The 16,422-nt window shown below is 40.7% G+C and overlaps 1 protein-coding gene across 1 annotated transcript in view; it reads right to left on the bottom strand.

The window, feature by feature from the left end:
- CFAP251 (cilia and flagella associated protein 251) overlaps positions 1–16,422 on the bottom strand; it is a 65,902-nt gene that overhangs the window by 35,078 nt on the left and 14,402 nt on the right. Inside the window, exons 7-14 of the mRNA XM_055323371.1 lie at positions 14,869–14,980; positions 14,517–14,597; positions 8,367–8,444; positions 6,730–6,780; positions 4,412–4,626; positions 1,890–2,084; positions 907–1,157; positions 392–543 (exon numbers count right to left, since the gene is read on the bottom strand). Coding sequence (XP_055179346.1) covers positions 392–543; positions 907–1,157; positions 1,890–2,084; positions 4,412–4,626; positions 6,730–6,780; positions 8,367–8,444; positions 14,517–14,597; positions 14,869–14,980 — 1,135 coding nt within the window. The remainder of the gene's footprint in view (positions 1–391; positions 544–906; positions 1,158–1,889; positions 2,085–4,411; positions 4,627–6,729; positions 6,781–8,366; positions 8,445–14,516; positions 14,598–14,868; positions 14,981–16,422) is intronic.

The following is a 16,422-nucleotide window of genomic DNA, read 5'->3' as shown; positions in this document are numbered from 1 at the left end:
ATGAAAGAATGGATACCAAGAAAGGGGTCCAGAAACCAACACACTGAAATGAGCTGTGAGGAGGGCAGAAGCCCAGTCTGCAAGTTCTGAGGCCTGGTCTCATTTCGAGTGAGAGTCCCTCATCTCTTTATAGTGGCTTTGTGGGGACACTGTTCACACTGCACACAATTCACACCTTGAAAGTGTACATACAATACCATGCTTTTTTAGTATATTCTCAGAGCTCTGGCTCTCCACCACAATTTTAGAGCATTTTCACAACCCCAAAAAGAACCCCGAATCCATTAGCAGTCACTTCCCATCCCTGCCACCCCCTCTCCAGCCCTCTCTCCCTTTTGGTCATAAACAAGGTTGCTCAGATCACTGGACAGCACTCAGTGGAAACACTTACAGCGGTTGCCATGTACTGGGAGTCATGGGAGAAGCTGATGTGAGTGACATTTGTTCTGGAATATTTGAAAGGCTCTGGGATTTGGTTTTCTAAGGACATTGCATCAAGAATGTAAACTGTCCCCTCAGTGAAGCCAGCTCCAAGAAGGACTCCTGAAATCATAATCCAGAGAACAATGCTAGAAAAGGACTTTATTCATTCAAAAAATATCGACTCTAGGCCAGGCCGTGTTCTAGGCGCTGAGGAGACAGCAATGAACAACGAACAGGACAGACAAGAACCCTGGCAGGAGAAACAAGCTGAAAAGCATGAGGCTCTGGGATGAGTGCTCAGATGTTACTAGGCATGGAGAACTGCAAGGCCCAGAGAGACAAGCTGTCTCATCTAGTCTGCTGGGGGTGGTGGGCGGGGAGTGCTGTCAAGGGAAACCTCTTGGAGTTGTTGCAGCCAATGGCACAGTCATTTGGGTCTGTTTTCAATTTGGAGCCTAAGACAGGCTGATAAAATGAAAATACCTTCAGGATTGTAGGTTAGACTCTGGACACCAAGCCCCTTCTCGAAGACCCTGCTGAAAAGGTATTTTTTCTTTTCATAATCCCACACTTTGATCATCCCACAGAAACTCCCAATGGCGATGAGGGGTTGATATGGGTGGCAGGAGATGGCACAAATGGCATCCTTGGGTTCCACGAATAACTTCTCAAGTTTGGTCCCATCTGTCGTTAAGTGATACACTGTTGCATCAGATGTTCCAATGATAAAATTCCTGTTTGCCAGGAGAGACCAAACAGTATCAGTGTTTGCAGGGAATGGGGCATGCCAGCTATTCTGCTTCTAATTGCACATGAAACGCCTCTGTCGTCTGTAATTTAGTGACATTATTAACCCAACATCTCCAAAAATATACTACCAATACCCAACAGCCTCCATTTGCAAGTGAAAAAGCCCACATTTCTACATGTAAATTGAGTCATTAAGTATGCAGATGGACAGTCAGTTGTACAATTAGCTAATCTGCACATGCAAATATTCATTTGTGTATGCAAATACGGAGTTTGGTGCACACATACAGATGTGCCTGCAAATACTGCAAGGGTAATTAAGCAGACTCACAGATAATTCAGTCTTGCAATGTTATGGCTATTAATTATCAAATGCCTTTAACCGCAGCGCTAGGACAAACTCAGCTTCAAGGAAAGACAGACACCAAGCTACGGCAAAGGACGCCAAACACAGCAGAGATTAGAGCTCAGAGAGAAGCCCTTCCAGCTTCCAGTCGCTAAAGATTCTTAATACGAAAATATGCTTCATTAAAAAAAATGACTGACTAGTGATTATAATCAGCAAGTGGAGATTCATCTGCAAGGACTGATGAGGAAATTCAGTTCTATCTTGGACAGAACAAGTGAACAAGGTGAACATCCCACTGCATGCCCACTAACAGAAGACATCAATCATTTTTCAGCCATTTGAATGACTAGATCTATTAACAACTTACCTCACAATAAAAAAGTCACCTTTTAGAGTGCAGTCTGGAGGATAGTTTGATTTTTCGGTGGGTGGAGCCGCTGGAGTCTTTGAAAAGGACAGAGTCCTTATGGAGCTGAGTTTGAAGTGGCTGTACCAGTTAACAATGGACAGGTTGTGATCGTAGAACTTAATGTTACCTCTAATATCACCTGTGACAATGTAGCTGAAATGGAGAAAACACCCGTACACCCGTTTGTTAACTAACAGTAGTAAGTACCATCTAATAATGCCTCAGGCTCTGGGCTCCAGGTGTTGTAAAAACGTCGCCTAAAACTGTCTAATACTGTCCTACGAGGCTGATTTTGCCCCACGTTGGGCTCCCTGCTCAGCAAGAGGTCTGCTTCTCCCTCTGCCCCTCACTTCACTCATACCCTCTCTCTCTCAAATAAATAAAATCTTTAAAAAGCAATGAGTAATCTTTTTGTAGAAGTATGTCCCAACAGCCCCAGTGGCGCAATGGTTTAGAGCTGCCTGCAGCCCGGGTGTGATCCTGGAGACCCGGGATCGAGTCCCACGTCAGGCTCCCTGCACGGAGCCTGCTTCTCCCTCTGCCTGTGTCTCTGCCTCTCTCTCACTCTCTGTGTCTCTAAGAATAAATAAAAAAATCTTAAAAAAAAAAAAACAAAAAAGAAGTATGTCCCAAATATCGCAGGGGACATACTTATCCATGGCAACCCTATCAGGCCCTGTGGCTACACTATGCAGGGATCCAGGTGTACCTAATGCAAAGTACATACTGGCTCTCCTATCCCTTCCTTCCCAGAGCAGCCACGTGTAGTGCCAGTGGGCTGTGATTTACAGCCTCTGCCGTGAGACCACAGATGACAACAGAGACCATCTACTAGCCCTCCGAAATCACACAGCTTGGCAATAGCACACAAGCCCCTTTACTGGAAGACACTGCTGTCAGAACCGTTGTAAAACCCTGTCCAGTCATCACAGCCAAAGACAGTGCTGCGTGACAAAATGGCTTTTCTTTCCAGTCTTCAGATCCATCCCAAGTGGGCTTTTTTTTTTTTAAAGCCTTTGACATAAGTCTAATCACGGGGCGGGGGGTGGAGAGTAGGGGGATGAATTTCCTCTTATATATGCAAAGTGATTAAATGTAGTTTCCTTTTTTTTTTAAAAGATTTTATTTATTTATTCATAGAGGCAGAGAGAGAGGCAGAGACACAGGCAGAGGGAGAAGCTGGCATCATACAGAGAGCCTGATGTGGTACTCGATCCAGAGTCTCCAGGATCACGCCCTGGGCTGCAGGCGGCGCTAAACCGCTGCGCCACCGAGGCTGCCCTAAATGTAGTTTCTGATTAATAAACGAAGGCAGGTGGGCAGAGTAATTGGCTGGAACATCTTTCACTGCCCTCTGCTGGACAGAAGCAGCAAAACAGGCCAAGTAGTTTTCAAGCTCCTTCATGGGCTCCCTGGTCCTGGCTGGGTTTTATTTAACATGGAGAGAGGGGAACTCAGGCCCGGTCTTCAATGGGCCCTAACCCTCAACTAATTAAAGGTTGATTCATCATCAACTGCAATTCTCTACTGTCTTTTCCATACCCCTGAGTAAGGACAATTTGCATTTCTCTTTGTAAAGCCATGACAGGACTTCACGGCTCCCTGGATTAAAATCAATGAAAAGGAAAGCAGTGTTCCTAGAAAACAGATGGCACAGTGACTCCAACCACATGGGCATGGTCTTTGTCATTAGGCAATTTCCTCCATCATTGTTGGGACCTTCTCTAACATACAAATAATGATTATTTCATCTAGAGCTCCCCTGTGCCAGAAAAGGTGCTGTGAGTTTTACATGGCTTGTCTTACAAAATCCTCATGAAATCACTCTGAGAGAGAGAGAGAGAGAGAGAGAGAGAGAGAGAGAGAGTTGTCATGCCCATTTTGCAGATGGAAAAATTGAGTCAGAAAAGTTAAGTCTCTTTCCCCCACTCAGCAAGGAAGGAATGCATCTGGAATGTGAATCCTTTTCTGTCTGAGATGAAGGCTTTTAAAAGATCCTCTCTGAGCCCCCACAGCCTCTCAAGTCAGTGAACTTTATAAAGTTTTGCTGTATTTCATCTGTTCATAATGGGTGTTATTTTGTAAACAGAAAAAATAATATAGCTATACACATTATTTTCTTAAAATTAAAGTATGTAAAATTCAAGATGCAAAATAAGTCTAATTAGTATGGAAGGAAAAAAACAAGTAATTTTTTGTTTCACCAACACAAAGGGATTTTAAAAAGTAATACATGCCCATGATTTAAAAAAAAGCAGCAGCAAGCCAATTAGTACAAATGAGACTATAAGAAGAGGTGAATCTACCCCCACCCATGATCCTAATTCTCTGTTCTCTTCCCAGAGGCAACAAACATTCCCAGTTAATAATGAATTTCCCCAGAAATATTCTATGGATTTACAAAATACATGTATACATCCAAAAGGGTTTTAATATACTTTTGTAATCATCGACCACTTCTTTTTAATTAAGTTAATTACCTATCAACTGTAGTAAGAACAGTGATGCCCTCTTTCTGCAAATGAACCAATTTACAAGGTTTGATTTGAGGAAAGCCCACAGAGGTGGAGGCAGATGATGACGGGCGGTGTATGTCCCAGACAACCAGCTTCCCTTCCATTGTTGCTGAGAGTATTTGTGTTAAATTCAAGTGAAAGACTGTCTGGCTAAATTTTCCCACAAGCTTGTTGAATGTCTGCATTTCAAAAGACAGGTTATAAGTTACCATTGGTAATAAATATAAAACAAAGCATTTATCAATGCAGCATATATTACAGTGATATATAGCAGGAAAAAGATTTAAAAATTTTTTTAAATTACTAAGAAATCTCTCCCTCGTGGATTGCTGTGGTGCAGGCAGTTCTAAACCTCTGCAGGTTTGCTAGGAGCAAGTGAAGGGTTATGTACTGGCTTAATTAAACTGTTTGCTTAAAGCAAATGAAAAGTGGTTAATCACTTGTTGATACCTGTTCAACTTCTCTGACTGAGGTTTCAGAAACTGATAAAGAAACTAATGTCTGTTGCAAGCAAAAGCATGCTCAAGTTGTAAGATATCACAAAATAATTATCCCAGTCTTATAAACTTTTCCCATAAACAATTTTCCCATCAGTAGAAATTAAGCACTGTACATAGACATGTCCCTGACTCCTCATGAAATTTCTGCTACATACAATAAGGAACTAGGGCCATCTTTCTTAGGCAATGTCTTGGAGACAAAGTGTAGAAAGAACCCAGAGTGGTTAGGGGAGCCCCTCAGTGAATGTTTAGTGAATGAATAAATCAAAGAAACTCCTCCATTTGTCATGTGATACAGCAAGTTTGCTGCCCGGTTCTCTAACTACACAGAGAAGCCCTAAGGTTTACCTCTTCTGCCTTGAACACAAGAGAGTCAGTAAAACAATGGTCAAGTAAGGGCATCAGGGTTTAAGAGCTGCTCTGTTTCCATACAAGGCATTTTCATCATTTCAAACTGCAGTCAATTCTGATTTGTGGATTCTGTATTTGCAAATTCACCTACTCACTAAAATTTATTTATAACCCTGATATCAATCCTTGTGGCACTTCCACGATTGTTTGCAGACATGTAGATGTGCGGAGTGGCAAAAATTTGGCTCTCCCTGTGTGCACGTTCCTAGCTGAGGTCAATCAAGGACATGCTCTGCCTTCTTCAGCTCTCAAAGTGTAAACACCTGTCCTTTTCAGGGTCTTAGTGCCATGTTGCTCACTTCTTTGAGGTGCTTTTTGTTGGTGCCTCGAACACAGTACTGAAATGCTGTCTAGCATTCCTAAGCATGAAAAGGCCATGATGTATCTTCCAGAGAATATACCTGAGTTAGATAAACTTCATTCAGACATGTGTACCAGAGCTGTTGGCTGTGCATCAATGTTAATAAATCAATATTATGTATTAAATATGATGTCTTCAAACAAAAACATACAGAAATCAAGGTTATATATCTATCTCCTAGTGAAACTGTTATGACCAGAGGCTGATAGGAACCTAATCCTAGGAACAAGGATTCTCCTAGGAACAATGATTTTGTATTCACTAACTGAGGTCTGTGGGGATTTTATGAAACATAACTGCCACAAATAATGAGAATTGACTTTATTTTTTTGATAACTTTGATTTATGAAAAAGAGTTTGCAGATAGAATAATCTTTTTATATTCACCTCTCTCATCTTTTTTTTTTTTTGGCATATCCTCTTAAAAAGAAATTTCTATAAATCATACCAAGAGTGAAGGAAGGAAGCAGAAGAAACCACCACTGAAGGCAAACTACATGGGTGTCAAATGCAGAAAATGCTGCAGGAGACGACCCGAGATCCACATCAGATGTGACAGCTCCAGGCAACCAGGCAAGATAAACTCTTGCCTCCAACACCTGCCTCACTGTCTTTCAACCAGCTCTAAAACATTAAATACCCAAAATCATGTTATTACTTTGAAAATTGGGTAGCCTAAAAAGATCCACTTGTGTTCAACTATTTACTACATCACTCCAAACTAATTTTCATTCTTTGTTATATGCACACATACATTAGTAAAGCCATCACTTTTTTGAATATTTTCTCAGGGTAGTCAACTTCCTTTTCCATAATATTTTATTTTGAACAATGGTTCTATTATTTTCAGCTGACAATTCAATATGGTAAGGGACCCAAGTAAAAATGTCAAATGATTTCCCAATGATTTAATATCAAAATATACAGAGTAGCTCAAAGTGAGTAAGCTTACACATACATATTTACTCTCCACAAAATCTGACACACAAAAATGCAATAGGCATACTCACTTTTTCTGTTAAACATGGGGCACTGTGAGCAAGTATATCTCTCTCTTCATACTGATAAGTACAGAAAAAATAGTTACTACTAAAAAAAGACTTGGTTTTCCAAAAGTAGAACATAACCGCAAAATCAAAACAAATTAATCTAAACAGGGTCAGAGCTTTGCAATTTCTACAAGTAAGAGAACCCACTGCTTCCAGGAACATCTGAAAACATTCGAAAGAAAAGCAAGTACATAAAAAAAAAATGCCACAAATGATTGTGACTTTAAATGGTAGTTAACGCAAATCTGATTGCTACATTTATAAGGCATTAAAAGCTACAGTACCAGAAATAAGGACTACCCCTGAAAATTAGTGATTGGATCAGTGTTTTTGTTCTTGCTTTGCATTTTTCATTGAGGTAAAATTCACATAACATAAAATTAACCATTAATCATTTTATTTTCTTTTTAAAGATTTTATTTTTAAGTAATCTCTACACCCAACTTGGGTGGGGCTTGAACTCACACTCCGAGACTAAGAGTCACATGCTCCACCAGCTGAGTCAGCCAGGTACCCCCAACCATTAATCATTTTAGAGTGTACAATTCAGTGACATTTCATACATTAATAATATTGCACAACCATCACTTCTGTTTAGTTCCAGACATTTTCATTACCCCAAAAGGAAGCCCCTCTCCATTAAGCCATCATTCGTGCCCCTCCCCCAGCCCTAGACAACCACCAATCTGTACTTTGCTGCCTGGGTTTCATATCAATGGAATCATGGAGCATGTGGCTTATTGTGTCTGGCTTCTTTCATTGGCCATGATGTTTATGAGGCTCATCCATGTAGCAGGTGTTGGTGCCTCATTCTTTTTATGGTTGAGTCATATTCCATTGCATGGAGGCACCACATTTTGTTTATTCATTCATTAGTTGATGGGTATTTGGCTTGCTTCTACCTTTTGGTTATTACAAATAATGCTGCTGCTATGAACATTTGTATGTAAGTATTTGAATGCCTGTTTTAAATTCTTTTGGATTTACGAATTGCTGGGTCATATGGTAATTTTATGTTTAACTTTTGATGTTTTTTTAATCTCCTGATTTCCACCCTGTGTCAGTATATATATTGCTGATCTGTTTGCTAATCCCTTTCTAAAAGGGGATAAAAGCCAAGATCTTGTAAAACCCTGTATTTTAGACCTGTTAAATACATTCAAATAAATATTAGCCTCATTACTTAAAAAAAACTAAATGGAATTTAAATTATCTGCTTCTGATTTAATATACTAATTTCCAATGAGACTAAAATAAATGCTATAATTAAATCAAAACATTTTAATACATATTTATTGCTTCCTAAGTAGATGCTATATTACTACATTGCCAAAACATCTGTACTCAGGGAATGAACATATACTTGTCCCTACATTTAAGACAAATCAAGGGATCCCTGGGTGGCGCAGCGGTTTGGTGCCTGCCTTTGGCCCAGGGCGCGATCCTGGAGACCCGGGATCGAATCCCACGTCGGGCTCCCGGTGCATGGAGCCTGCTTCTCCCTCTGCCTATGTCTCTGCCTCTCTCTCTCTCTGTGACTATCATAAATAAATAAAAATTAAAAAAAAAATAAGACAAATCAAAATATTTCTACTTACCCACAAATAATAAATTGCCTGTGTTTTACTATTGCTCACCAATTCTTTATTATTTGTTGGATTAAAAGTAAGGTAGTTCTGAAATATAAAGTATGGAAATATATTACATTACAATAAATTTTCTGTTTCTCTCTGGCTAAGCTAAACGTTAAAAATAAATAATATTTTTACTATAATAAAGAGCTGAGTAGAAATATAAACCAGAAAAGACATAGCATTTTATAAGCATTAGGAATATAAACACTAAAAAAAGGAATATAAACACTGAGTGTTAAATTAATGGTTTCAAATGTGTTCTGTTTCTTATTTAGTCTTATTTATTATAATTTTTCATCTATAAATTGGAATAAGCAAAAGTAGCACAAAATTCACTAATAACCTTTACTGTGTCCTTTTGGACAAAAACTGCTGCATAAACATTTCTAAATTTGACAAGGCCACAAGGGAACTTGGAATGAATGCCAAATACTGGAAAGAGTTTCTGATTCCTTCCAAGATGGTGAATAGCATGGGATGCCTAGCTCCCTTCCCAAAAATCAACCCTATGGAAGTGAGGAAACCACAAAATACAGAAGGTAAACAACAGCAACAACACAGTGGAGATTCCTGGGGAGGCTTCACCTATGCCCTGCCATGGTGTGTGGATGGGAGGGGCTTTGGAAGGCAGCCCTGGAAGACGGGTTCCAGAAAGATGTCTGAAGTTCCATTCCTGCCACTTCCACCCCATTGCCTAGTCCTTGCCTACTCCAGGAATGTAAAGGACCAATGCCAATGTTTGAGAAGTAATTCCAGGGCAGCTCAAAGGCCTGGGGGGCAGGGAGGGGTGATGAAAAAGTGATGAAAGCAAGTGCGTGGACAAGCTCTCACAAAAGCTGGAAACCAACCTCAAATCACCACAACCCGTGATTTGATAAGAAGCAATAGTAAGTCTTCCTTGGAGGAAGTTATCATCCTGAACCTCAAATTATTTCTATACTTTTAAAAGCACAATGTTGGGCATTCAATAAAATATAACCAGGCACATGAAAGAGACATATCCAAATGATGGACAACAGAGGGGGAAAGCAATTAGCAGAAAGAGACATCGGGAGATGCGGTTGTAACATCGACACACCCCAACTTGACAATAACTATCTATGGTCAGTATGTGCAAGAAAATAGAGGGCAAGACGAGTAATCTCAGCAGATCATTCTATTTTTAAAAAGAATCAAATGGAAATTCTAGATCTGAAAAAATTGATTTTAAAAAACCCTCAGAATAGGATTTAACAGAAAATTTAATATAGCCAAAGAAATGATTAGTCAGTAGAGAAGGAAGATAAACTATAGGAGAAAATATCCAAACTGAAGGATAAAGACAAAAAGAACAGAAACTATGGACAAGACAATTTAAGAGGGCAGCCCTGGTGGCGCAGCGGTTTGGCGCCACCTGCAGACTGGGGTGTGATCCTGGAGACCTAGGATCCAGTCCCACGTCAGGCTCCCTGTGTGGAGCCTGCTTCTCCCTCCCTCCCTCTCTCTCTCTCTCTCTCTCTCTCTGTGTGTGTGTGTGTCTCTATGAATAAATAAAATCTTTAAAAAAAAGACAATATAAGACATTTAGGACAAGAAGGATCTAATGTATGCATAATTGTAGTACAGAGAGGAAAGAAATAAATATGGTAGAAGTAATGTTTGAAAGGTAGTGGTGAAGGATTTTCCAAAACTAAGGAAAGACATGACATCCCAAGTTCAAAAAACCCCAAAATACATGTTTCGGTTTTTTAAAAAACTTTTAATTTTTACTTATTTACCCTTTTTCGTAAGTAATCTCTATACCCAATGTGGGGCTCAAAGGCAAGACCCAAGATCCAGAGTCATGTGCTCCACTGATTGAGTCAGCCAGGTACCCAGTTTTGGGTTTTTAAAAAATCAACAATATACCCATATACATACAGACACACCAACAAAAACTGCTAAAAACCAACAGAAAATCTTAAAAGTAGTCAGAATGGGGTGGGAGGGAAAAAATACATAACTTTCAAAAGAGGAAACAGTAAGATTGATAGTTGACATCTGAACAGAAATGGTGTTAAGTCTGAAGACAATGGAATATGTTCAAAGTATGAAATAAGATAACTACCAACCTACAGTCCTATAGTTTGGGAAAATAGCCTTCAAAAGCAAAGATAATTACCAAGAGAAATAAGAACATATATCCCTACAAAGATTGGTGCATGAACTTTCAACAGCCACAAACAGGGAACAGTACCAATGTCTTTTTAATAGTGAATAAACAAATTGTGACATATCCACTCAATGTACGACTATTCAGCATTAACTTTATAAAGGAAACATAAAGAATAATATAAGGTAATAAGCAACTGATACATGCAACAACATGGATGAATCTCAAAATTAAATTGAGTGAAAGAAGCCAGAGCCCTCCACAAAAGGAGTCAATTTCTGTAAAATTCTGGAGTATGCAAACTAATAAACAATAAACAGGAGGGTAAATGTTGGGACATGGGCGGAGGGGTTTAGGTTTACTCCCATTATAATGGAAATTCATTGAAAGACTTCGAGAGAGTGATATAATCTGTTTTGCTTGTTTGAGAATTATTGCTCTAACTACAGCAGGAAGGTCCTTTGTGACAAGAGTGAACACATCAGCTGGGAGGATGTCACACAGGCAGATGTGGTGGCAGTGAAAACAGAGAGAGGAAGTAGGATTTCAGGATGCTTCTTGGGAGTACACTTAAAAGTCACAGGAATGGATAAGAATACCCAGGAAGAAGGTATAGCAGGAAGAGGAACTCCTATAACTAAACCCTGAGGACTGCCCATATTTAAAAGGTGTGCAATGAAAGAGGAAGAGCTCACAAAAGGAGCCCAGGAAAGATCAATGAGCCAGCAGAAAAGGTGTCTTGAACCCCCAGTTGGGAGAGGTACTACTGATTTAATAGTGCTCATTTGACTTGGAAACACCAGTGACTGTGATAAGCACAGATTTGGTAAAGCCATGGGGGGGGGGTAGAAGGCAGAGCAAAAGAATCAAAATGTTCATCATCAGTAGGATAGATAAATGAGCTGTATTGTACTCAAACAAGGAGAGACTATATAGCAATGAAAATTAATGAATTCTAGCTCAATAATCAACGTGGATGTATCTCAAAAACAAGGTAGAGAAGATGAAGCAGTTATGATTCCAAATATGTATCAAACAAAACAGTTAGAACAAAATAGGATAGTACTGAAGGAGTGGCACCTGGGTGGCTCAGTTGGTTAAGCATCCAACTCCTGATTTTGGCTCAGGTCATGATATCAGGGTTGTGAGATCAAGCCCTACATCAGGCTTTGCACTCAGCATGGAGTCTGCTTGAGAGTCTCTCTCCCTCTCCCTTGGCCTCTCCCACTCGTGCACATATACTCTCTTTCTTAAAAAAAAAAAAAAAAAAAAAAGGGCAGCCCCGTGGCGCAGCGGTTTGCAGCCTGGGTTGTGATCCTGCAGATCCGGGATCGAGTCCCACGTCGGGCTCCCTGCATGGAGCCTGCTTCTCCTTCTGCCTGTGTCTCTGCCTCTCTCTCTGTGTGTGTCTATGAATAAATAAATAAAGTCTTTAAAAAAAAAAAAGGAGAGTACTGAGGGATACATGCATTGCTGGAAAAAAAATATAAAGGAAAGCAAGGGAATGTGTAACACAAAATCTGGGACACTAATTTTAGGAAGCAAGGCTAAGGATGAGATTGGGGAAGGGGAACAAAGGGTTATGTTCTTTCTTGACCCAGCAGTAAGTACACAGGTACATTTTGTTTCCTTCCTTAAAATGTACACATTTTGCATGTATGCCTTATTTAGCAATGACAACATAAAGAGATCAAATATCTTGTGCACAAAAAAGTAAAAGAAAGATGACAAAGTAAGAAAGCAAATGCAAAAAAGTAAAAGAAAGATGACAAAGTGGGATCCCTGGGTGGCGCAGCGGTTTGGCGCCTGCCTTTGGCCCAGGGCGCGATCCTGGAGACCCGGGATCGAGTCCCACATCGGGCTTCCGGTGCATGGAGCCTGCTTCTCCCTCTGCCTGTGTCTCTGCCTCTCTCTCTCTCTGTGACTATCATAAATAAATAATAATAATAAAAATAAAAAAATTTAAAAAAAAAAAAAGAAAAAGAAAGATGACAAAGTAAGAAAGCAAATGGCTCTTCAGAGACATATTACTGTGAAGAGGCACAGGGGGCAAGAGCTGGACGATGGCCCATCAATGGCGATCTCTAAAGATAGGTGAAGCTAAAGCATGTGTACTTGCTGAGGGGATAATCATCCATTAGAGGAATAGGCTGGTCACTGCAGGAGAGGGCCTTGAGTGTGTGAGAGGGATGGGATCTAGTGCACTGGTTCTCTCATAATTAGAGGGGAAAGAGAAGGTGGGGAGGTTGAAAGCAAGCTGTAGGCCTGGGAATGAGAACAGGCCAGTGTTTGTATCTGATGGCCTCCATTCCCCCAATGCAAAATGAGAGGTCATCTGCTGAGAGTAAGAGGAAGGACTGGGGAGGTATGAGGAGAAGGTGTGAGATAAGTGTCTCTAGAAGCAAAACAGACAACCTACTAGCACTAAAGCCAGTTAATGCTGAAAGCTCAGTTGTCATTTGTTTTTTGTTTTTTGTTTTTTTTTTATTTATGACAGTTACAGAGAGAGAGAGAGAGGCAGAGACATAGGCAGAGGGAGAAGCAGGCTCCATGCACCGGGAGCCCGACGTGGGATTCGATCCCGGGTCTCCAGGATAGCGCCCTGGGCCAAAGGCAGGCGCTAAACCGCTGCGCCACCCAGGGATCCCTCAGTTGTCATTTGTGACTCCATGCCAGATCAAAGAAACCTGCTCAATTGGGTGGGCAGGAGCACAGAGCACACTAATGGCAGAGTCCTTCCAGATGTGGGGCATATGCAGTGCTAACAGCACTTTCTGTTATGATGGAGATGTTCACTCATCTGTGCTGTCAAACATGGCCGCAGTCAGTCACAGGTGGCTAGTGAGTACCTGAAATGTAGAGATGCTGAGGAAATGAATTTGTAGTTTTATCTTATTTCAATCTATTCAAATCTAAGTAGCCACATGTATTCAGCAAAGTTTCATGGTGCAAAATCACACAAAAATCAGTTGAGTTTCTATATATTAGCAATAAACAATCTGAGAAGGAAATTAAGAACACGAATCTACTTACAATAGCATAAAAATACCTAGGAATAAAATCTTGGGTGAAAGATTGTACACTGCAAACTATAAAACACTGCTGAAGGAAATTCAAGAAGACATAAGTATATGGAAAGACATCCTGTGCCCATGGATTGTTAAGAGGACAACTATCCCAAGTGATCGTAGATTCAATGCAATCTCTATCAAAATCCCAGAGGAGCTTTTGGCAGCAATAGAAAAACCTACTATGGCTGGTGGCTATTCTATCAGCTCAGCTTACAAAGCCGTAAGGAAATTTTTTTCAGAGACCTAGAGAAATGCTGGGGGCCAGAAGAGACATGGACATAAAGCTGTAGAGCTTTATGATTGGCTGAGCCCAATCACCCAGACCCTCTGACTGGGTTCTAGGTCCAGCATCCAGGTATGTACTTTCCATAGTGTCTTAGCACATGAGTAGGTACTCAGCAAGCGAATGATGAATGAGGATGCAAGAATGAATAAGACGATGCAGAACAGCAGAGTAAACTTTGTGGGTATCCTTGGCAAGTAACTTCAAGCAAACTGGGACTAATAACTTCCAGATATTAGGAACAGTTAAGAGCATACTTCCAGAATAAGAAAGGCTGCTGGCCTCTGACTTCAGACAAATTATCTGTAATTAATAGCATTCCATAGATGTTACTAAATAACTCCTTCCCAACATGTTTGCATGGATTGTGTGAGATACTGTATATAAAGAACTTAGCAGAATCTGGCAAATAAATGCTCAAAAAATTGCTAACTATCATCAAAAATAAAAATGAAATCATGGATATGAAAATGTTTTTTAACAAGTGCTAGAGGGGGCAGCCCCGGTGGCTCAGCGGTTTAACAAGTGCTAGAGCACCATAACAAAACTCCAGTAAAGCCAAAAGTAGGTTTTGACCTGGGCTCAGTATAACTGTACACCATCACTTTACAGACTCAAATTGAGCTCACCTGAAAGCCATACTCTTTGGGAAGGTCAAGAGTACACGCTGGCGTTTCCACTGCTAAGGTCCACCTCCAGATGCAAACTTTCTGTGAGTGACAGCAGACAGAGGAGGATAAGAAGAAGGTTTCTGAAGGCTGCTGAAGTCCCCTACACCTCTCGTGGTAACCCTGTAACTTCAGCTAATGGAGCACAGCACTGTAAGCAAAGCTCCAGGCAGAGAACTCCCACCAATGTGCCAAGGGGTCTGGTCATTCCCTGAGAGCATCACAGATGCCACGTGGCCAGAGCAGAGCTGCTCACTGGGACACACCTGACAGGCTGGCCAGCCCGCTGAGGCCAATTCCAAGGGCCCTGTACCTGGATTTCAGCATCTGAGATGGTTGCCAGATACTTGGCGTCCCGGGTGATGGCTATGGACCCAATGCCATTGCCTTCTGGACAGCTGTCAAATATTGTGTGCACAGGAATGCTGCAAAACAGGCCAGGGGAACAACTGTTTGCTGAGGTCTCCATGCTTCCCAGAGGGACTCACTTCAAAAGCATCACAGTTATGGAGGAACCAAATGTGGTCCATCCATATGATGGACTATGATTCAGCCATAGAAAGGAATAGGCAGTGAAAGCTACTCTGCCATGGGTGAACCCTGAAAACATCACATGAAGTGAAAGGAGCCTGTGTCTGAGTCCATTGGTATGAAATGTCCAGAGTTTGAGGTGGCTGGGTGGCTTAGTTGGTGAAGCATTTGCCTTTGGCTCAGGTCATGATCCTGGAGTCTCAGGATGGATCCCCACATCAGGCTCCCTGCTCAGCAGGGAGTCTGCTTCTCCCTCTGCCCCCACCCCTGCTCCTTTCTCTCTTTCTCTCAAATAAACAAATAAAATATTTTTTTAATGAAGTGTCCATAATTAGAAAATTCGCAGGGATAGAAAGCAGATTGGAGGCTGCTAGGGGATGGGGGAGGAGGGAATGAGAATGGTGGCTGATGGTTTCAGATTTTCCTTTTGGGGAGTTGAAAATATTTTGGAAGTAGGAGTGCCTAGATGGATCAGTCAGTGGAGTATGTGACTTCTGATCTCAGGGTTGTGAGTTCAGGCCCGATGTTATGTTGGGTGTAGAGATTACTTAAAATCTTTTAAAGAAAAAGTATTTTGGAATTAGCTATAGGTGGGGATCACATAACACTGTAACTGTGCTAAATGCCATTGAATGCACACTTTATAATGGTGAATTGTATGTTATGTAAATTTTACCTCAATTTAAAAAAACAAAATTAACTTGCCATCATGCAAATAGGCTATTTGTTGTCTTCGTGAAGTCTAGTGTCACTCATTATTGAGCGCTGATTCGGTGCCAGGCACAAAGGACAGAAATATGAAAAAAGACTCCTAGGACAATACCCAAGCTCTTAGGAAAATGAGCACCCTCCTACCTAAGTGGGAATGTAAATAAGCACAAGCTTTCTAGACAGCAACTTAGCTACATCAATCAAAATTGTAAATGTATATACCCTATGACCCAACAATTCCTCTTCTACAGCTTGTTCCCAGAAAAATAATAGCAAAAATAAACAGATAAATATTAATTCATGTTTTTGTAGAACTGCTTTAATGGCAAAAAAATCTGGAAACAACACAAATATCCATGGATGTGAGAGATGTTAAAAAATATTAGAACATAACCATATAACGAAAAACTATGCTACTTTCAAAAAGAATGAGGAAGATATTGGAAGGTGACCAAAATTTTGTGAAAAAAGCAAATTACAAAAGAGTGTATGTAGCATCATCCTGGATGAAGGAAAGAAAGTGCACACATTTCTGTGCAGAGAAGAGGCTAGAGGAATGGACTCCAAAGTAAGCTAAGGTGACTGTGGAGATGTGTTTGGGTGGAGAGGGACTTTCACTTTTTTG

This window comes from Nyctereutes procyonoides, unplaced genomic scaffold (assembly GCF_905146905.1).
Source record: "Nyctereutes procyonoides isolate TBG_1078 unplaced genomic scaffold, NYPRO_anot_genome, whole genome shotgun sequence".
Taxonomy (NCBI): domain Eukaryota; kingdom Metazoa; phylum Chordata; class Mammalia; order Carnivora; family Canidae; genus Nyctereutes; species Nyctereutes procyonoides.
Note: the sequence above shows the minus strand (reverse complement) of the source record. Positions and strands in the feature narration are given on the sequence as shown.